Source organism: Emydura macquarii, unplaced genomic scaffold (genome assembly GCF_026122565.2).
Source record: "Emydura macquarii macquarii isolate MOO-44397 ecotype Brisbane River unplaced genomic scaffold, CSIRO-AGI_Emac_v2 contig_1790, whole genome shotgun sequence".
Lineage (NCBI taxonomy): Eukaryota > Metazoa > Chordata > Testudines > Chelidae > Emydura > Emydura macquarii.
Genome location: NW_027131927.1, coordinates 22,351,707 through 22,375,045, shown reverse-complemented (window position 1 = coordinate 22,375,045; position 23,339 = coordinate 22,351,707). Strand labels below are relative to the sequence as shown.

At 45.7% G+C, this 23,339-nt stretch overlaps 1 protein-coding gene across 10 annotated transcripts in view; it reads left to right on the top strand.

The window, feature by feature from the left end:
- The window catches only part of WDFY3 (WD repeat and FYVE domain containing 3), a 325,380-nt gene that overhangs the window by 272,302 nt on the left and 29,739 nt on the right, over positions 1-23,339 (top strand). For all 10 annotated transcript variants that reach the window (XM_067557105.1, XM_067557104.1, XM_067557103.1 and 7 more), the window contains 7 exons: positions 10,276-10,424; positions 10,912-11,032; positions 11,475-11,560; positions 16,311-16,391; positions 17,837-17,891; positions 18,241-18,360; positions 19,203-19,320. In XM_067557105.1, the coding sequence (XP_067413206.1) occupies positions 10,276-10,424; positions 10,912-11,032; positions 11,475-11,560; positions 16,311-16,391; positions 17,837-17,891; positions 18,241-18,360; positions 19,203-19,320 (730 nt within the window). The remainder of the gene's footprint in view (positions 1-10,275; positions 10,425-10,911; positions 11,033-11,474; positions 11,561-16,310; positions 16,392-17,836; positions 17,892-18,240; positions 18,361-19,202; positions 19,321-23,339) is intronic.

The following is a 23,339-nucleotide window of genomic DNA, read 5'->3' as shown; positions in this document are numbered from 1 at the left end:
GATGCACTGGACTTGGCCCATCGAGACTTTCTCCGGTTCCTGCATCTCTGGTTAGGGAGCCTCCCCCGACTCCTGGGAGTGGGAGAGTGCCCCTGCTGACACTGTCGACACCAGAGGCTTTTCAGATGGCAAGAGCCTTGTTGGCCTTGGCTACGCCACCTACGCCCCCCCACCTCTGCCGAAGGAGAAGGGGCCAGTGTCACGGGGGAAACCCGTGTTGTGTCCCCCTGAATGGCGGAGGAAGATCTTCCTGACAGTCACTAGGGTAGAGCAGAACCGCTCACCTAGTAGTTGCTCCAGGTCGGTGTCATCAAGCCGACCCGCTCCAACACGGGACGTGGAGTCTCCCTCTTGGTGCCAACGTTGATCCCTGGCACCAGAGGCAGCACAAGCCAGGAGGCGGCACCAGTCAAAGTCTGCCAGGCAGCGTTCGGACAGCTCCCGTTCCTGCTCTCCAGCACTGATGACTTCGCCCGCACCCAGGCGGTGCAGAACCCGGTCGTCGGAGGAAGATCTAGCACCGCAGACTTCATCCGTGTGGAGGCAGGGCAGAACCCGGTTGTTGGAGTCTGGCTCGGTACCGAGGAGTTCGGAACGGTGCCGACTTCGGTCACCGAAGGCTGCTGCAGAGCCGCAAGGCAAGTGGCGGCGGAAATCGTTGGTACCGAGATGATGCTCTGGTACTTCTAGCTCTTCGGAGCGTGACCCCCGCTTGTCAGCACCACTCCTGGTGACGGAGGCAGTCCTATCATCGTCCAAGTCAGAGGCATCAAGGGGGTGTTCCCCGGCACGGAGGGGTGCCCGTGACATGGTACGAACACGGTACTGCAGGTCCAGGGCTGCTGACTCCAATGATGCTTGAGGTCTCCCAGGGGGGCAGTTGTCGGGCAAGTGGATTCCACCATAAAGTGCCAAAGCCCATGGCGCAGTTAGTCCCAGGCTGGCCCCAAGGACAGTAGCTGCCCCAATGGCCTTATTGGGCCCCATGGGGTCTCCAGGTGGGACTTGGGCCCCAATCCATTAAATCGTCAGGGTGCAGTTTGTGCCTCCTGTACAGGAGAAGGCCTATCGGCATCCTCGGATGAGGAGTCGGACCCCCAGGAGGGAACCTTAGCAGGTACAACCTTTCGCCAGGAGGTGGCACACCCGCAGGCTGCACCACTGCAATCCTCCTCCTCCTCACCTGATGAGGCAATCTCCAAGGACCACTCTGCGCCACTGGACAATTTCGGGGTGCACCAGGAGCTGCTCAAGAGGATTGCCTCCAACTTGGGGCTGGAGGTGGAGGAGCTAAAAGAGGCTGTGGATAGCCTCTTTAATGTGCTGGCGGCGGCTGCCCCAGCTCGAGTGGCCCTCCCAGTTCACGAAGGGGTCCTTAAGATTGTGCAGGCCCTGTGGCAAACCCCTTCCTCGGTTGCCCCAATGTCAGAGGTGGCCAAGAAGAAATATTACGTCCCAGCCAAGGGGTTTAAGTGTTTGTTTACCCACCCCACCCCGGGAACCCTGGTAGTAGACACTGCGAACCAGCGGACTAGGCAGGGTCGATTCCCAAAGACAAGGACAATAAGAAGCTGGACTTGTTTGGGAGAAAGATTTATTCAACGGCAAGACTTCAGTTTAGAATTGCCAACCAGCAGGCTCTCCTGGGCAGGTATAATTTCAACCTGTGGGACTCCCTCAGACGGTTCTCTGAGGCCCTGCCCCAGGACCAGGCTGCAGACTTTAATACTATCATGGAGGAGGGGACTGCAGTAGCTAGAGCAGCGCTCCAGATGTTCTGGGATGCTGCTGACTCGGCGGGCAGAGCTATAGCCTCCGCAATTTGTATGCGAAGGTGCTTGTGGCTGCAGTCCTCGGGGCTGTCCCAAGAGGTGCAGCAGTCCATCTAGGACCTCCTCTTCGATGGGTCGGCCTTATTTTCAGACCAGAGTGATGCAAAGTTGCACGGTCTGAAGGACTCCAGGGCCAAGTTTCGCTCCCTGGGCCTTTACATGCCCCAGTTTTCTAGGCGTCAGTCACGCCCCCAGGCGCAGCAGCAGCCAAGTTTCCAGCCCAAACCTTTCCAACTCTATAGACAACAGGATAGAAATAGGGGGTTTAGAAGAAGGAATCAGCCCCTTAGATCATCCTTAGCTCCCCAACAATGGTCCCCTAGGGGGTCGGGCAACCAGATTAGGCAATTTTGATGGTGTGCCCAAGGGTGGTGCCCCGACTGCTCTCCTGGATCCATCCTGCCCCTTCCTAAACAGGCTAAGACCCTTCTACTCTGAATGGGCTAAAATCCCTTCGGACCATTGGGTCCTTGGGATAGTGTTGGGGGGCTATGCCCTGCAGTTTACACCTACCCCCCCAGCAACCCTCCCCCTCCGTCCCTCTTCAGAGACCCCTCTCACGAGCAGCTCCTCTGAGCGGAGGTGAACACCCTCCTGAACCTGGGAGCAGTGGAAATGGTCCCTCAATGCAGAAGGGGGAAAGGGTTCTATTCGAGGTACTTCCTCATCTTCAAGGCGAAGAGAGTTCTGAGATACATATTAGACCTGTGTCATCTAAACAAATGTCAAAAGACTCATATTTCACATAGTCTCCCTAGCTTCCACAATCTCTACCCTGGATCCAGGAGACTGGTATGCCTTCCTCGATCTCAAGGACGCATACTTTCGTATAGCTATCCTCCCCAGCCACAGGCGCTTTCTTCGCTTCATGGGGGCTGGCTCCCACTACCAGTTCACAGCCTTGCCCTTTGGCCTCTCTTCGGCCCCAGGGGTGTTTACCAAGTGCATGGCGGTAGTGGCTGCCCACCTGAGACGGAAGGGTGTGCAGATTTTTCCTTACCTGGACGATTGGTTGATATGGGGCAGGTCCAGGTCCCAAGTGCAGGACAGCATGACCCTCACTTGCTCCATGTGTCGCAGGCTGGGACTACTCATAAACAAACAAAAGTCCACATTAACCCCAGTGCAACGAATAGAGTTCATTGGGGCTACCCTGGACGCTTCCCAGGACAGAGCCTTCCTGCCTCAGTGACGTTTCGAGGTGATGGTCTCTATCATCTCCCACCTGCACTGATGCCCCACGACAACAGCCAGGTGCTGCCTGCAGCTGTTAGGCCACATGGCAGCCTGCACATATGTAGTGAGACTCGCTCACCTGAAACTCAGACCTCTTCAGGCATGGTTAGCCTCGGTATATGCTCCGATCAGACACCCACTGGACTGGGTGGTCACAGTTCCCCCGCCTGTCCTAGCCTCCCTAGACTATTGGCGGACTCCCAGGACAGTGCTGAAGGGCGTTCCATTCGAGGAACTGGTCCCGTCAGTCACCCTAATTTCCGACGCTTCAGACGTAGGTTGGGGGGTTCCACATCAGCACCAACCTAGGCACTCGGGGTCTGGTCGAGGGAGAAGAGGCACCTGTACATCAATGTGAAGGAGCTGAGGGCCATCCGCCTAGCGTTCAGGGTGTTCCTCCAATTCCTGACAGGCAGGGTGGTGCAGGTGCTGACGGACAGCACCGCGGCCGTGTTCTACATAAACAGGCAAGGGAAGCACGCGTCTCAGCCCTCTGCGAGGAAGCTCTCCGTCTGTGGGACTTTGCCATGAGGCACGTTTGCCACTTGACAGTCTCTTACCTTCCGAGAGTGAAGAACGACAAGGCGGATCACGTCAACAGGTCGTTTCTACTCCGCCACGACAGGTCGCTACACCCAGAGGGGGCGTCTATGGTCTTCTGGAAGTGGGCGTTCCCCAAGTGGACCTATTGGCGTTGGCCTGGAACAAGAAGTGTCCGAGGTTCTGCTTTCTCCAGGGTTGAGAGTCTGGGTCGATTTCCGACATTCTTCATGGACTGGATGGGGAACTTCATGTACGCGTTCTCACCCATTCCGCTTCTGCTCTAGGTCCTGCTGAAAATCAAAAGGGACAGAGCAGACATTATACTGATCACTCCACCCTGGCCGAGGCAGCACTGGTTCATTATTCTGCTGGACCTTTTGATCGTCCAGCCCCTGGAGCTCTCAAGGTGGCACGACCTTTTATCCCAGGACCATGGTTGCCTGTTGCACCCGGACCTGGACTCCCTGCACCTCATGGCCTGGAGGCTCTGTGGCTGACACAGGCAGAGAGAGCCTGCTCGGTGCAGGTCCAGCGAGTCCTGCGTGGCAGCAGGAAGCCTTCTACACAAGTCGTGTATTGGGTTAAGTGGAGGCAGTTTACCTGTTGGGCAGAGTCCCAGGGTATCCCGCCCAGCCTCTCGCTTATACAGGCAATCCTGGAGTACCTGCTCCAGCTAAAGCTCCAGGGTCTGGCGCTGGCCTCGTTGAAGGTTCACCTGGCGGCCATTTTGGCCTTCCATCAGCCACTAGAGGGGAGATCACTGTTCCTCCCATCCCATGTCGGTCAGGTTCCTCAAGGAGGTGGAGAGGCTTTATCCTCAGGTCCGTGACTTGGTGCCTCCCAGGGATCTCAACCTGGTCTTCTTGAGACTCATGGGGCCCCCCTTCGAACTCATGGCTTCATGCCCTCTGCTCCTGCTTTCATGGAAGGTAGCCTTCCTGGTGGCCATTACCTCAGCCAGGAGGGTCTCCAAGATTAGGGCCTTGACCTCTGAGTCCCCTCATAAAGTATTCTATAAGGACAAGGTTCAATTGAGGCCGCGTCCGGCATTCCTGACCAAGATGATTTCCCAATTTAATTGTAATCAGGATATTTTTCTCCCCGTGTTTTCTCCCAAACCTCATGGTTCGGAGGAGGAAAGAAGATGGCATTTGCTGGACATTAGATGAGTCCTGGCCTTTTACATCAAGCATACAAAGCTGTTCCGGAAATCGACACAGCTCTTCGTCACAGTTGCTGACCGGATGAAAGGCTCACCTGTCTCCACCCAGCACATCTCCTCGTGGATTACATCATGCATCATCAAGTTCTGCTACGAGCAGGCGAAGGTGCCACTCCCGGGAACCATCACAGTGCACTCAACCAGAGCTCAAGCCTCGTCTACAGCCTTTCTGTAGAGAGTGACTGTGCAGGACATCTGCAAAGCTGCCACCTGGTCGTCGGTGCATACCTTCACGTCCCACTACCCCATTGTCCAGCAGGTGAGAGAGGACGTGGGATTTGGCAGAGCAGTGCTGAGGGCAGTTCACCAGTAACTTCAACCCACCTCCAAAGGTATTGCTTGTTAGTCACCTATAGTGGAATGGACATGAGCAAGTACTCAAAGAAGAAAACAAGGTTACTTACCACTAACTGCTGTTCTTCAAGATGTGTTGCTCATGTCCATTCCACAACCCACCCCCCATCCATGCTGCCGGAGTTGGCAGAAAGAAGAGACTGGGGGGGCAAGGAGGGTAAATATAGAGCCTTGGGACTGGCACCATCAAGTTCAGCCCAGCCATCTTTAACTGTGCATTCAGCCCAGCTGTCAGTACCCATGCATGCAGCACCCTCGGCACTGAGCAAGCAATGACATCAACCACCACTAGTTTCTGCTTTGGTGCGCCCCTCATTGACGGTACTTTCGGCTTCAACTACTGCATCCCTGCATCGGTACTGATCCCCTGTTTGCTACCACAATATACTAAGGACCTCTCAATAATGGATGAATCAGAGTCCCTGCTCCTCAATGGTACACAGCATCTCTCAGTACCAAGACCCCCAGACTACTATTGTAATCTCATAAAAAAAATCAAGTTAATTGGACAGGATCTGTTTTCCATAAACCCATGTTGAATGGCATTAATTACATTACCCTCCTTTAATTCTCTATTAATGAAGTCCCATATCAGCCACTCCGTTATCTTGCTTTGGATCAATATCACACTTACAGGCCCATAATTACCTAGGTCATCCCATTTACCCATTTTAGAAATTGGCGCAACATTAGCTTTCTTCTGAAACTTCCACCACACTCCAAGAAAGACTTATTGAAAATCATCGTTAATAGTTCAGTGAGCTCCTCAGCCAGTTCTTTTAAAAATCTTTGATGCAAAGTTTTCTGGACGTTCTGATTTTAAAATGTCTAACATTAGTAGCTGCTGTTGAACATTCTCCAGGGATACTAATGGAATGGAAAAAATGTTATCACTATACAATGAGAATACACCATGATTTTTCTCCAAATATACACCAGAAATATTTATTGAATACTTCCACTTTTTCTGTGTTACTACTGATAATTTTCCATTGCCATCTAATGGATCAATCCCATTGTCAGGATTCTTATTGTTCCTAATATATTTTATGATACAGTAGAGTCAGAGGGCAGCAGGAGAGTGATCCTATTTGTAATCCATGGAGTGCTCACTGCTAAAGGTCCCTCCCCAGCCTAAGGGGAGGATTCACTGAACCCAGGATACAACTGATTAGGGGGGACAACTAATGAAAAAACAGGATGGGGCATGAGGGTCAAAGGGTGAAACAGAGGGTACCGGAAAGGGACACCGAGAAGAGAACCCCGGACAGCGCCCACTGCTCCCGAAAGGTATCTAGGGAGCCAGCGGACACCACCCAGAGGAACTCTGCCTGGATGTGTGAACAGATGGAGGAACGGAAATAGGCCCCACACTCGCAAGACAGCCCCTCAGCCAACCTCCTCTCCCTGGTGTTACAGATGGCCACTTTGGCCGGGCTATGAGAAGGTTGATGAGGAGGTTCCCACGACTTTGTGGGGCCTCGGATGGGGTATGTATATAAAAGCAAGTGTGGGGAAAAGAGCAGCAGGTTCTGGAGGAGCCAGAAGAGGGGCTGCAACCTGGCGCACTCCAGATAAATATGCGCCAGAGTCTCCCTCGTGCCGCAGAAGGGGCAGGTGTCGGGGTGGGGGGTGAACAGCGCCAAGTACACACCCGTGCTCACAGCTCTGTGAAGGAGCTGCCAACTGATGTCCCTGGCGGGCTGTGGGGTCAGGGTGGAATAGAGGCTGGCCCACTGGGGGTCCTTGCCCTCTACAGGTGGTAGTAGGTCCCGCCATTTGGTGTCTGGGCGGGACACGAGGGCAAGGAAATGAAGGGTGTGGAGCACGAGCGTGTAGAGAAGGTCCCTCAGCACAGTTAGAAAATGGACCGGCTGCAAATTGTGCAGCCGGCTTGGTGCGAGGGAAGGGACTGACCAGGGGGGCCTCACAGGGCCAGAGCCCGATAAGATGCTCCGGAGGGCTAGGACTGAAGGAGGAGCGGGGAGCGCTCTCTCGCAGGACCCACTCGAGATAAATCTGAGCAGTGGGGGGGGGGCAAGGCTACCCTCACCTGGATTATGCGCCAGGGGGTTTGAAGGGTGGAGAGCCCCATGCACCAAGACAGCACCTGGGTATCCACCCAGTCTCCCCGGTCGTAGTGCAGGAGGTCTCCGATCTTGGTGATCCTGCCAGGACCAATCTCCGTCACACCAAGGAGGTCTCCACCACGTGCACACAAAGTTGGGGTTGTGTAGCAGGGACTCTGCAAGGAGGTCCTCCCCCTTAGTGGCTGCAAGGTGCCTGAAGGCCAAGACAGGCCTCCAGGCCTGGAGGGAGGTCCTGGTAGAAGACCGGCAGCTTGGAGAGATCTCGTGGAAGACCTCTCGGATGGAGATAAAAGAGCTGCCGGTCGTATCGGAGCCCTTGGAGGTAGCGGAGGAAGGTATGCGCCAAGTGGCTTCACGCCGGACTACCTGCACTATAAAGGAGTCTCTGCAGGGCCTGGAGGTGGAAGGTGTGGACCTGGCTGTGGAGACAGCACAGGCCCTGCCCTCCCTCCTCCAGGAGAAGACTCAGGATCCCCGCAGAGATCTAGTGCAGTCCTGGCCAAAAGAACTCCAGAACAGTCTTCTGGAGGTGGGCCAGGAAGCTTGGGGTCAGGACCAGGGTGTTGAGCCGGTGCCAGAGCATGGACAGGACTAGCTGATTGAGCACCAGTGCCCTCCCCTGAAAGGAGAGGCAGTCCTGTCCATCTCCGCAGCTGCTCAGACACCCTGCCCTCCAAATCTAGCCAGTTCTCCACTGGTGAGGGATGGGTGGCAGAAAGGTAAATGCCCAGATAGAGCTACAGACACACGCTCCACCAGATGGCTTGAAGCGCGGGTGGGAGGGAGCTCGCCCGCCACCAGGCTCTTACCATCAGGCCAGAGTTCTTGACCCAGTTGACCTGGGCGGAGGAGGCTGCTGAGTAGACAGTCCCGCAGGCCTCCAGCTGCGCCAGGTCGCCCGGGTCCTGGACCGCAAGGTGTACGTCGTTGGCGTATGCTGACAGGACCAACCTCAGCTCTGGCTCACGGAGCACCAACCCCATCAACCTCCAGCAGAGGAGACAGAGGAAGGGCTCAATTGCCAGAGCGTACAGCTGGCCTGACAGCAGACAGCCTTCATGCACTCCTCACCCAAAGCTGACCAGTTCGGTCAGGGTCCAGTTGAGCTTGACCAGACACTCTGCGGAGGCATACAGCACCTGGAAAAAACCCACAAAATGGGTCCCGAAGCCGAACGCCTGCAGGGTGCCCAGGAGATACTCGTGGTCCATCCAGTTGAACTCCTTCTCCCGGTCCAAGGACAGGAAGGCAAACGACAGATCATCCCTACACACAAGCTCCAGGAGGTCCTGAACTAGATAAAGGTTATGAAAAATGGTACAGCCTGGGATGGTGTAGGTCTGGTCGGGATGGACCACGTCCTGCAGCACGGATCCCAGCCTCAGAGAGGTGGCCTTGGCTATGATTTTATAGTCCATGCTGAGGAGCAATACAGGATGCCAATTCCAAAGGTCACTGAGGTCCCCCTTCTTGGGTAGCAAGGCAAGCACCGCCCGCCTGCACGAGAGGGGGCGTACTTCTCTGCCTTCAGACCCAGCCGAGACGGTGGCAAGGTCTGGGCCGAGTATGTCCCAGAACGCATGGTAGAACTCCACAGTCAGCCCGTCCATGCCCAGAGATTTATTGGTGGGCATGAGACGGAGGGCTTCTGAGAACTTGGCCAGAGTGAGAGGTAGCTCCAGCCAGTCCTGGTTGCCTGCGCTGACCATGGGGAGTTCATTCCAGAGCACCCTGCAGGCGGTGGCTTCGGTCGGATCCGGGGAGAAGAGGTCAGCATAGAAGGCCCTGGCCTTTCCATGCATCTCCACCGATTCCGCGAGGGGGGCGTCGTCATCTGCCAAAAGGCAGGTGACGTGCTTCTTGGCCCCCCTCCTTTTCTCCAGGGCATAGAAGAAGCGGGAGCTGCGATCCATCTCCTGAAGATCTGGTGGTTTGACAAAATTAGGTTATAAAATTGTAACTAATTGGAGCAGGAGGTTACATTACCACACAAGCATTGTGTCCAGTCCTCATTGTGTAGTTACGGGAATGCTGCGCTCACTGTTGAAGCGGACTTGCTCACTATGTGAGCAAACAACTTTCTTAAACGAGTGAAAAAAAATCTTAGCCTGAAGTATTGCAGAAAAACAATCTACACTATTTCGATACACCTGCTATCCAATCTACATTGTTCATTTTTAGGTGTATGAGAAAACAAGCAGAAAATAATTGAAGTTCTTCAATAATCCTATGTAATCTATTATTATTATTATAGTTAGAATACCTCTCAACTGAAGGTCATAGTCTAGTACCACTTGGCTTGTAGATAAGTTAGAATTAAAATTAATTTGTATATCTAACTAAGCTGGGAAAAGTCTTCAGTTTTCATATACAGTGTCTGAATCTCAGATTAAAACATGTTTTTAAAAGATCTCTTGCAGTGCCTTGCTGTGTTTCTATTAATCCTTTGTCAGTGTCTGTCTTCCCATTTCCTAGTTAAATTCCATGCCTGCTGGTTCTTCTAACAGATGACCACAATTTGTTTAGGTGTTTCTTCTGTGGGATAATAGAGAAAAATAGTCTTCTATTTTAATCTACATTTTTTGGTTATCTTTTAAACAAAGCAAATATAGCTGTTTTAGGTAATATTATTAACAGACTCTGGGCCGTAGTCAATTCTCCTTCTTTTATTGAATCCCTACTTTTATCCTTTTTATGGATACAGAATACAGTAAAAAGAAAAGAAAAAAAATGGTTGAGTGTATGTAGATGTTGATGTATATATATCGTTTGTTCTGAATTATACACCGACAATTTTATTACAGTCCGTTTTTAGTTCATTTGTCCGATGCATCTTTATCATGTATTTTTAATTAATAAAATAAGTAGCACAAAATTGCTGTGCCTACAAATAAGAAAATGTCTGGTAGAACAAGCCATGACATCCAACAAGGTAACAGACTGAACTTGAGCTAAATTAATAAAATTGCTTTTGTTAATCCTATGGATTTCATTACAGATTCAGCACATGTACCGCTGTGCTCGAGTTCAAGGTTTAGACACCAGTGAGGGGCTTCTTCTGTTTGGTAAAGAACACTTCTATGTAATCGATGGATTTACAATGACAGTCACCAGGGAAATACGGGATATTGAGACACTGCCTCCAAAGTGAGTGGATTAATAGTCAGTTTAGCTTGTTTAGTAAATAGACAAGAATACTTTGTGAAAGATTGAAGACCAAAAGTCTGTAATATCAAACTTAGGAAGGTCATGTGAACTGCATGTGCTTCCACAATCATCATTAATATGCAGAGAATTAGGTATAAATCATGTATTTAGCTGTGAAATTTACTTTTTCAGATCATTGATGTTATTTTGGCTCTATTATTATTGGTTTAATTATTACTTATACTAATAAAATATCATAGACAATTGTAGTTCAGAATAAAGATAATTAAGTTAACCATTGAGGAATCATTTTAAACTTTTGTTTACTAATTTACAATAGTAGTTTTTCCTCTGTGAATACTTTGAAAATAATAAGTTTTATAGTTGCAGTCTGCCTTGCTTAATAAACTCCATACTATTGAAAAATAGTTTTTTATACATATTGGTCGTCACTATTTTTATGTTTCCTTCCTCTTGTTACCTACAGTATGCACGAGCCAATTATACCTAGAGGAGCAAGGCAAGGTCCGAGTCAGCTCAAAAGAACATGCAGTATTTTTGCATATGAAGATATCAAGGAAGTACATAAAAGGAGATATCTATTACAGGTGACACTTGTTTTGTTTGGGTTGGATGGGGGTGGAGAGAAATTAGCCAGCATTGTAGTTTACTGAAAGTGTCATTTAAAAAAAAACAAAAAACTTTAATTTCTGGGCGTGTTCAGCAACTTGAAAATGAGGCCATTTGGAGTCCCAAAATATGGATTGAGGTGCCTAAAATTAGGCATCCATGTTTGAAAATGTTGGCACATATATTTTTTACTAGAGGACAGAGTGTGTTTTAATGTTCTGGAAATAGACTGATTGACAGCACTGACTAGGGCAGTTTTTAAGTTGGTGTCATCATTGTCAATCATTTACTATGGCTAACCAAATTTATTTCACTTGTGAGCTAAGACAGCTGATTCTAAGAGGTGACACAGTAGTGCATTAGTCCTGTTGTTTGTAACATCCTTTGATATCCATATTTTTCTTCTATCTTTCTTTCCAGCCAATTGCTGTTGAAGTTTTCTCGGGAGATGGACGGAACTATCTTCTAGCTTTCCAGAAAGGAGTTAGAAATAAAGTCTATCAAAGGTATTCCAAAATGAGTTAAATTACAGTGATTTAAACTGAACATTAGTAGTAGTGTTGCTGTTTAAAAAAAAAAGGGTCTGAAATTTGAAATTATTTGAAATTATTTTCTGATAGATACATTAGAATGCGCATAAGCCCCAGGAAAAGGCAGACCACACCACCATACAGATGTAATCAATTTCTTTGCAAGATATATCATACCATATAACACCATATTGTAGGCATTGCAAAGAAACTGTACCAGTCAGTTAACCCATGATCTATAGATACTGTATTGTATAGAACACCCAGGTACCACAGGGAAGACACATTAGAAATACCTAGAAACATTTGAGTTTTCTACATCATTTATACATGATGCATATAGCATAGATATACCTGTAATGACTAACCTGCCTTGTCCCTGAGTGTTGGCTGAATATATTGTCTTTATACTTGGAAAAACCTGGGTTTGGATTAGTCTCTGGTGGTCCAGGTATATTGCATAAATCATATTTTAAAATTTTGGGATGGGGAAAAGAGATTTTGCTATTGCCCAAGAGAACTCCTCCAGACACATGGAGGAGAGGGTTGTATGTACTGTAACAGGGCCAGACCTGATGGCTACAGGAGAGTGTTGGAGGGCATATATATTAGCCCCAGGATCAATAAATCCTTGTTCCCTGGGTGATTCAGCTGAGGTTACTCCAGGGCAATTAGGCCAGCTGAGACCAATTAAGGGGCTTGCCCCCAGCAGTTAAAAGCCTCCCTGTCAGGCAGATAGGGGCAGCTGAAAGGGAGTTGAGAGGAGGAATGGAGCAGCTACAGAACTTGGAGCGATTGCTGTTGCTACCGCAACACAAGGTTCAGGAGAAGCCTGTCCAAGCAGGGTCAAGGGTCATAGGCACAGAGGCCTGAAGGAGGACCCGGCCGCCCAGACAACTAAGTAACAGAGTTGAGGTGGGGTGACCTCACCCAAATGGCGGGATCATAGGGACAGAGAGACCCATGGCAAGGAGGGGAGGGGGAAAAAACCCTCGCCCCGCTTCCAGGAAGCGGACCCTGAGCAGTGGGGCCAAGGACAGGTGACCCAGGGAAGGTAGTAGCTCACAGACTAAGCAGTTTGAGGCTACTCCTCACAGGGTCCCTGGGTTGGGGCCCGGGTAGAGAGTGGGACTGGTCCACCCCCCCACACACCCCGCTCCAACCCAGCCCATACCACCAGCGTAGCCAAAAAGGGTACAGGACCTGCGGAGGGGCAGAACAGGCCTCCCTCGCCACAGTACAAATAAAATAAGTTTGCTTGTGGATTTCAGACAACAGTGAGATCTGAAGAACAAATGAAAGCCACTAGGATAACTAGACATCTTATATCTGTTTCTGAGGGAATGAAGTTCAAGATTGGATGAGAAAATGAGCCACGCCCCCCCCCCCTTCATACTTATAAAATCTCACTGTTTGAAAAAGAAAAGAATGTTGGAAAAGAGGTTGATATTAGATCCTTCTTCAGACAGAGGGTAGACCTATAGACTCAGCCAGCTGAATCAAGGTTAAAACGGTTAATCCATGTCTATTCTAGAGATAAGGTTTGTGGTTAGCTAACACACTCCAATCTTACCTCAACCTCTGTTCTAGTGTAGACAATAGAGATGGTTAGAAAATTTTGACAAAACATTTTTTCATCAGAACTTATCATTTCATCAAAATTGAAACTTTCCACCAAAATGCTTTGATTTTGATGAGGGCCCTGTGGAACCCTGCCAGCCTTCCCGAGTCTGAGGCAGCTAAGGTGGCAGGAACCCCAGGTCTTCCAGGGTCCACAACTCCTCATCAGCTCAAGCTTCCAGGGTCTGCCACTTTGTGGCAACCCACCTAACTGATTGCCTTGGAGCCAGGGACCCAAAGACTTCCAGAGTACATGGATCTTCAGCAGCCTGGGGCTTCCAGGGTCTGCAGCACCAGAACAGCGTGCCGTATGGATTGCCACAGAGTCAGGGACCTCAGGGCTTCTGGGGTCCATGGCTTTGGGGCAGCCTGCCCGGCACACCCTGAATGGAGCGTCAGGGCTCCATTTCCATTCACAGGGATTTTTGAAATTTTGTGGGTTTTGTTCAGAATCAAATTTTGAAATATCTGAGTTCTTCACAAAATGGATTACCTTTCTCCACACAGACCAACCCACAGCTTTTTGCAGTACTAACAGATATTCAGCTAAGGGGTAACATTGTAATTAGTTTGACATTGTGTTGCAATTGACAGAGGAGTTGGGTAGAATGGCTCTCCCACACTAAGGGACTACCAGTTTTCTTTCCTGGGTTTTGACCACTCCCCTAATTGACGCATTTAAGCTGCTCCTCTTTATGCAAATACAGGAGACAGTCCAGACTTATGGGTGGGGCCCTGTGGCTTGACCATACTGCATCACCCTTGTGTCGTATTCTCTACCTGTTGGCAGCACAAACAGAGCAACAGTTCAGCAGTCCCTTTTTAAAAGCATATTTTGGAGCAGCAGCAAGCAAAATCCTTCAGATGTTCAGCTAGTTATGCCCTGAAAAGGATCCCCTGCAGAACTTCTCTGTCTTCTGATTATTGTGGAGCTGCCATTTGAGGCATGTAGAAGGGCAAGTGGTGCTTCATCTGTGAGGAAACCATCATGGGAGCCACAAAATGAGACTTCTGGCTCAACTGCTCCTAGGCCACAAACCTGAGGCCTGCCAGAGAAAGGAGCACAGAGTCTGAATGTCATACTGAGGCCTTTGCCTCCCCCGCACAACAGCCTGGGACTCAGAAAGCCAGACTCTCTTCACCAATCACAGATTCTTTGAGGTTAAATTAAAAAATTCCCTCACCCCTCCCACCCCAGTCCAATCCAAAGGTTAAAGCTCAAAGTTCCTGTCCATATTTAAGTGGATGACCATTACTTGGCGCCTTGCCTGTTGGTGTAGAATGATGGTGATCTCCTGTATCATCTCTTCAGTTACATAGTAGAGACCAAAGAGCATAGGGGAACACACACATGAGCTCCAAATAAGAAAAGAGACTGGTGCATCACCAAGGGTGAGAATCCTCCCTCAGAATGCCTGAAAACAAAAACACCAAAAAAAACCCCAGATGGTCCTCTTTCATGAGCTCCAGATTCTCTTGTGAAGAAGGGAAACTCTCTCCTTTGGATCATGTTAATCTCAATCAAAAGTAGAGAGACACAATTCCTCCTGACATAATTGAGACCCTAGGGAGGAAGGTAGTTTCTGCTATTGAGATCCAGCCAGAGAAACAGAAGAAGCAAATATCTCCCATTCAAAACCAAGGCACAATTTAGTATACACCTGCATCCTTGCTTTCAGGAAATAATTCTGGAAGAGTGAGAAGCTCCTGATAATCCACAGTTGATAAACTGAGATTCTAGTACCCAAAGTTTCTCTCTTCATCCTTCCTGTGGTTGATGCAGCAGTATAATCCCTGACAAAGGTCCTGGCAGTTTACACTGAGGGGAATTTTCCCAAAAGGCCCAGTAGACAGGAAGTAACAGCCATCCTCAGAAGGGACTTTGAGACTTCTTCAGCTGTTTCACCAAGACCACAATTTCATGGAGTGAGAGCCTAAAATCTTAGACCATCCCTGAGCCATGAGCAGTTCAAGGTGTTAAAGAAGTTATCCCTGGCTATAGCATTCTTATCAGAAAGATCCTTGGAGGTTGGTGCGAGAACCATGGCAGAAAACTCAGTGACCTGGCATGAACTTAATTTAATCTCTGGGAAAGTACATTCAAAGTAAATCCTCTGTGCCTAAAAATATTCAGGAGTATTCCTATTTAAGGAAAAGTTTGATAAGGTTGTGACCATCAACACACCAACCAGCTTCACGCAGATGTGTATTGGAAATAGTGCAACAAAGATACTTGAGGATTTCAGGCTTCTTCACATCTTAATCTTCTCTCCCATGGCAAGAGATGTTTAAAAACAAAAAAAAAACCCACATCTGAATGATTTTTTTATACTATTTAGAGCTCAGGTCATTAGAACCTGTCATTCAAGACAATGAGTGCTCAGAGCTCAACCCCATAGTAAAAAAAAGATCAGAAGGAGGCTGAGCTAACCTCAAGGGGCTTTACAGGTCAGTGAAAAAAAAATTAAGGGTGGAAAATCCAGCTTCCATTCACTGAGATCTCTCCAGAAGACCTTCAGATGTTGGCGGATATGGCAGAAATTTATCTGTATGTTCCAGTGAAGTGCTGCTGTTGGCAATTTCTCCAGTTGATCTATAGAAATCACAAAATGTTACACTTGAGCCTGTTGTCCTCCCCTGGAGTACAAAGATGTTAATAGTGATAGTAGTCCAGTTGAGGGGTCTGGGAACTCATCTCTGCCAGTCTCTAGGTAATATGCTTATCAGAGCATCATCCCCAGGAATCTTGCAGGCAGCAACCCAGAAGGCCCTCTCCATGCTTCAGGCGCACACACAGATAAACCTAAATCTCAGATTGGATTAGTTTTAGAAAGGAAATAATCAAGTAACAAACTTTCCGTTCTGCATGTAGACATATTATTGCATGTAGACTAAATTTGCTACATGTGTTAAATATGAGATTTAAATATCCAGCACGTTTTCAGGGTGGGAGAGCGAGAGCAAGTAGTTTAATTTTTCTCAAAGAATGTACATGGCTGCTTGGAATCAAGTCATTTGGACTGAGTTTTGGTGGTTGCACTCTCTTAAATAAAAGATACACATGGAACATAAATATAATTAATAATTATTCTTTTAACTAATGCAGGTTTTTGGCTGTGGTTCCATCTTTAACTGACAGTTCAGAGTCTGTATCTGGACAGAGACCTAACACCAGTGTAGAACAAGGGTATGTGGTTCTCTTCCTAAAAATCCATTGCTTAGAATGTCAAGTGAATAGACTATTGTTTGCAGTGTTCTAGCCATGTTGGTTCCAGGGTATTAGAGAGAGGCAAGATGGGTGAAGTAATCTAAGCTCTTCATCGGAAGCAAGCTCCCTATAGACCAGGACTCACCAGCTCAAAGCAGCACCAGACCCTGCTGTAACCACAGATGCCTGCAGACATATCTCCTCAACTATAATGATCAGTACCCCCCACAACACACCTTTCAATACCCATGGGTCTGACATAACTATGGGGGTGAAACCAGACAACCACTATGCTCTTGAATGAACTCACACAGAAAAATGATAAAAGACAAAAACACCACATCACCTGTGGGAGAACGCTTTTCACAGAGAGATCAGTCTATATCTGACTTATCAGTTCTTGTCCTCAGAGGAAATCTACACAGCTTCAAAAGACAAACCCGGGAGCTTAAATTCATAACTTTGCTAGACACTAAAAACCATGGTCTTAATAAAGACACTGGATTTATGGTTTGTTACAACCATTTGTAACCCACTGACCCCCTCTTTTGTCCTATGACTGCAGAGGTGTTAACTGGTCACTTCACCTTGAATGGTCTCTTACAATATTTTAACTCCTTACGCTAAACAATCTGTTCCAGCTTGTATTTAGCTGTGACACTCTGAGTACCTTTCCAGCCCTGAAGAAGGGCTCTGTGTAGCTCAAAAGGTTGTCTTTTTCACCAACAGAAGCTGCTCCAGTATAAGGTATTAGGTCACCCACTTTGCTTCTCTACGTAAAGAGACTTACATTATCTAAAGTTACGGATCTTCTGGAGAAATATATATCTTCAGTGCTAAACTGCACTTTCTTGAGCCAGACTGACATGAATGATTGGAGATGCTAGCTGTGAAAATGCTGATCATCAGAAAGTTGTTAGTGAGAAGAAGAAAAGGGGAATTCACATAAAATTTTTAATTTTACACTGCAGTTGCCTTTAACTTACAAATCCTGTTGGCACCAGTATTTTCCCACAAAAATTATGTATACTATGTGAATTAACATTATTAACAAATTAGTTTATTTACTGTGAAAGAGAATGAAAAGAACTTGCTACAAGGTATTAAAAAGCTGTTCATAATATGGGTCTTATAAAGTTAATTTGTGCTTGTACAGAAATGCATGGTTAAATATTTTAATTACCTTTGTTCAGAGATCAGTTAACACTTGTGCACTGATTTATGTGGATGTCAGTTAGATAGGCATTGTACAACATTGGCAAGGCATAGCAGTAGCAAATCATTAGTGCTTTAAGTTATAATTCTACAGGTTAAAATGTAGCTATTCAAATTCTAATGCTTTAAGTTTTGTACCATGTTACAAAGATGCAGCCAAAATATCATTGCTAAATAGAACAATACTGACGCAACCTTATTCCGATTAGGTCTGGCTTGCTTAGCACTCTAGTGGGAGAGAAATCTGTGACACAAAGATGGGAGGTAAGTATGAGGATTCTGCTGTACGTATATTATAGGAAGAACCAAAATTTATAGTCATGTGCAATGAAAGAGTTGAATAAAATTTGCTCATGTTCAGTAGATTGGAAAATATACTACCCTAGAACACTCATCTCCACAGCAAATTGCTTTGCAATATTTTGGAAGAAACAAGACTGTTGCACCATTAGAAATGTGAGACAACACAAATGCAGTACTAGAGAGTGTTTCCAGAAATCTTTTATGCTATAGTTTGCATCGTGTCAGAAAGCTGACCACAGTGAAGATCCGTCAATGTAAGTGTTTGATTATTCTAAAATGAACTAAAATGCTATTATTTATTCTTTTTAAGAGAGGAGAAATCAGTAATTTCCAGTACCTGATGCACTTGAACACTCTGGCTGGCAGATCCTATAATGATCTCATGCAGTACCCTGTCTTTCCCTGGATCCTTGCAGACTATGATTCGGTGGTAAATATGAAAACTTATCTGTGTCATGCTATTTTTAAGATTTGATAATGTTATAGTTGGTTCACATTACCTCAATGGAGCAGGGACCTATCCGGTTTTCCAAATCTTTAATTTCAGTTTACTTTCTTATGCCACTACACACATTCAATCTGTAGAGTAAGGTCCCAGTCCTACAATGAGCTCCATGCAGTCTGTGACCCCTGCACCTGTGCAGAGTCCTGTTGAAGTTAATGCAGCTCTGCGCAGACAGAGGACTGTCTACAAAAGAGCTCTTTGCAGGACCATGGCCTGTTTTTTGCATGATGGCCTAGTGATTGGCATGGACACAAATGCAGGGATGCTGTGTGTCATAAATTTGTTTCTTGTAAATCTCTACAGTAGTTCTCTCAGCTGTTTCCCCAGTGGCTTTTGTGACATAAAGGAAGCATTCCTGTTTGGGAGACATTGCAAAGGCTTGTAAGAAGTTTAGTTCCAACTTTATGAAAGTGATGAACCTAGTTTTGGAAAAGGGGAAAAGGCTTATTAGTGTTAGTTTGGACAGTATGAGTGGAGATAAGGTGCTGTGATGAAGACATGCTGCTGAGTGTAGCTTTTTGGAGTGGGGAAAGCGGGACACAAAAGCACACCCACTACTAGAATGTAGTAAAGATATCTTCTTAAATTAGGCTGAAAAATTCTTTAGAAAAGCAGAAGTAACTAGATGAGCTAAATAATTGCTGCTGCTTACAATATGAGGCTCTAGAAACAAAAGATAAATATCATGTAGCTCATAAGACTGCTCACACTGATCAACCAGTGCAAAGTGCTTTTAAGAATCTAGCAGTATTTGTTTATTTTAAAAGGAACTGGATCTTACCAATCCCAAGACATTCAGAAACCTGGCCAAACCGATGGGAGCACAGACAGATGAAAGATTAGCTCAGTACAAAAAGCGATACAAAGATTGGGAAGATCCTAATGGTAAGTGATTGTGCAAATGCAGATTTTGAAGAGCAGAGATGGGCAGATTTTAAGTTAATCAGTGTGCTTGTTGTCTTCCTCCAAAAACCCCCTAAAAACCTTTTGTCTATGTGCATACCAGATATTGTGGGAGGGCGCAAAGGGTTGTTGTATGGCCACTTTATGCCAGTGTCCTTTTTAAACATGGCCACAAAGCAACTCCGAGGATCCCACTTGGGAATACCCCCTGACATAGAGGTCTACTCTTCCCACACATGTGTCACTGGTGTGGGTAGCTGCTAAAGATTTGATTATTTCTATGCCCATCTATTCTCTGGTAATTGCAATGGCCCAAGTTAGGGCAGCCCTCAAAGCTGCTCTGACCTGGTCTAGGGAATGTATGTGTCCTCACCATTTGGTGCTAGACCAAGCTGAGCACCAGCACAGGGATGAATTCCCTATTATTAGGTTTGTATGGCGTTTCTGCCTGTGCCAGTGCAAAAAAGGTGGCACTTTTAAGGAGAGACATGAATTGGTCCATTAAGGATATGCAGAATATTATATTAAGAAATCCTAATTGCTGCCGAAAAAATTATAAAATAGAGGTAGAGTTTTCAAACTCTTTCATGCCACAGAGCACGTTAATATTGAGAGTATCTCATGGACCGCTTACCGTCCTGATTATGATCACGTAGCAATCCACAGGAGCTAGTTGTTTACATGAAAAAGTAATATGAGGAACGTAATATATTTTGAGCAGTTTTTAATGAGTCTAGCGGCTAGAAATAAATAAAACTACTATCATACGATCAGGCAGCTCTTCACAGATCACAGCCTGAGAACTGCTGAAGTAAAATAAACAAGGCAAAGAAATAGGAATCTTTTTGCATAGATTTTCTACAGCTTTTTCATTCAGTTCCCAGTGCTTGTATTTACTTAAATAATCATTCATCTACTTTCTTCTTCATTTTAAAACAATTCCCTTAAATAATAAAATATGGTCTGTGAATGTGTCCACACCATTATTGTTATACTGCACTCCCTTCTATTATACTCTTTTTTTCAGATAATCAGAGTTTGATGATTCAAGAGCATAAGAATGGTCATACTAGATCAGACCAATGTCTATCTAACCCAGTATACTGTCTTCTGGCAGTGGCCAGAGCCAAATGCTTCAGAGGGAATTAACAGAACAGGGTGATTTTTTCAGTGATCCATCCCGTCAACCAGTCCCAGCTTCTGGCAGTCAGAGGTTTAGAGTCATCCAGAGCATGTGGTTGCATCTCTGACCATGTTGGCTAATAGCCATTGATAGACCTATCCTCTATGAATTTATCTAATAGGTTTTTTTTAACCTTTTTGTCTTCGAACATCCCCTTGCAACTAGTTCTACATGTTGACTGTGCGTTGTGTGAAGAAATACTTTTGTTTGTTTTAAACCTGCTGCCTATTCATTTCATCAGGTGATCCCTGGTTCTTGTGTTATGTGAAGGGATAAATAAGACTTTCTTATTCACTTTCTCCACACCATTCATGATTTTATAGACCTCTATCATATCCCCCCCTTAGTCATCCCTTTTCCAAGCTGAACAGTCTCAGTATCTCTCCTCATATGGAAGCTGTTCCTAACCCCTAATAATTTTTGTTGCTCTTTTCTGTACCTTTAACTATTCTAATATATATTTTGTAAGATGGGGCAACCAGAACAGCATGCATGATTCAAGGTGTGGGCGTACCATGGATTTCTACAATGGCATTTATTATTTTATTATCTATCCCTTTCTTAATAGCTCTTAACATTTGGTTAATTTTTTTTGAGTGCTGCTACACATTGAGTGGATATTTTCGGAGAACTGTCCGTAATTACTCCAAGATGTCTTTCTTGAGTAGTAACAGCTAATTTAGACCCCATCATTTTGTATGTATAGTTGGGATTGCGTTTTCCAATATACATTACTTTGCATTTATCAACATTGACTTTCATCTGCCATTTTGTTATTCAGTCACCCAGTTTTGTAAGATTCCTTTGTAACTCTTCGCAGTCTGCTTTGGACTTAGCTATCTTGAGTGATTGTCTACAAACTTTGTCACCTCACTGTTTGCCCCTTTTTCCAGATCATTTATGAATATGTTGAACAGTACTGGTCTCAGTACAGATCCTTGGGGGACCCCACTATTTACCTCTTTCCACTGTGAAAACTGACCATATATTCCTACCTTGTTTCCTATCTTTTAAGCAGTTACTGATGTATGAAAGGACCTTCTCTCTTATCCCATGACTGCTTACTTTGCTTAAAAGCCTTTGTTGAGGGACCTTGTCAAAGGCTTTCTGAAAATCCAAGTACACTATATCCACTAGATCATTCTTGTCCACATGTTTGCTGACCCCCTCAAAGAATTCTAATAAATTGCTGAGGCTTGATTTCCCTCTACCAAAACTGTTTTGAGTCTTCCCCAACATACTGTGTTCACCTATGTATCTGATAATTCTCCTCTTTACTATAGTTTCAACCAGTTTGCCTGGTACTGAAGTTAGGCTTACCAGTCTGTAATAGTCAGAATCATCCCTGTAGCCTTTTTTAAAAATCGGCATTACATTAGCTATCCTCCAGTCATCTGGTACAGAGGATGATGTAAGCAATAGGTTACATACCAGTTAGTAGCTTGGCAATTTCACATTTGAGTTCCTTCAAAACTATTGGGTGAACTTGGTCCTGGTGACTTATTGCTGTTTAATTTCTCAGTTTGTTCCAAAACCGCCTCTATTGACACCTCAATCTGAGACAGTTCCTCAGATTTGTTACCTAAAAAGAACGGCTCAGGTGTGAGAATCTACACCATATCCTCTACAGTGAAGACCGATGCAAAGAATTCATTTAGCTTCTCCATAATGGCCTTATCTTCCTTGAGTGCTCCTTTAGCATCTGTCATCCAGTGGCCCCATTGATTGTTTGGCTGGCTTGCTGCTTCTGATGTAGCTACAAAAACTAACAGCATTTTTTTTTAAAATCTTTTGCTGGTTGCTCTTCAAATTCTTTTTTAGCTTGCCTAATTATATTTTTACACTTGACTTGCCAGAGTTTATTCCTTTCTATTTTCTTCAGTAGGATTTGACTTCCAATTTTTAAAAGATGCCTTTTTGCCTCTTTTACTCTGTTATTTAGCGATAGTGGCATTTGTTGGGTCCTCTTACTTTTTTTTATTTGGGGTATACATTTAATTTGAGCTTCTATTATGGTAGGTTTTTTTAAGTTTTCATGCAGCTTGCAGGTATTTCACTCTTGTGACTGTTCCTATAAATTTCTATTTAACTAGCTTCCTCATTTTTGTGTAGTTCCCCTTTTGAAGTTAAATGTGACTGTGGTGGGCTTCTTTCATATCCCCCTCTCCCACTCACAAGGATGTTTAAATTGAATTACATTATGGTCTCTATTCTGAGTGGTTTAACTATATTCATCTGTTGGGCAAGATCCTGTGCACCACTTTAGTACTAAATCAAGAATTGCCTCTCCCCTTGTGGGTTCCAGGACTAACTGCTCCAAGAATCTGTCATGGTGTCTAGAAATTTTATTTCTTCATCCCATTCTAAAGTGACATGTACCCTGTCAATAGGAGGATAGTTGAAATCCCCCATTATTATTGAGTTTTCAATTTTTGTAGTCACTCTAATCTCCTAGACCATTTCACCATCACGGTCAGGTGGTCAGTAGCATATTCCTACTGCTATATTCTTATTAAACCATGGAATTTCTATCCATAGAGATTTAGCTTGGTACAGCGTGATTCATTTAAGATTTTTACTCTATTTGACCGTTGTCTGTCACATATAATGCCTGTCCCACACCAGTGCGACATACTCTGTCATTCCTATATATTTTATACCCTCATATTACCTTGTCCATTGATTATCATTGTTCTGCCAGGTTTCTGTGATTCCTATTAAGTTGACATTCTCATTTTACACTCAAGTTCACCCATTTTAGTATTTAGACATCTAGAATTTGTATACAAGCATTTACAAAATTTGTCAATATTTAGTT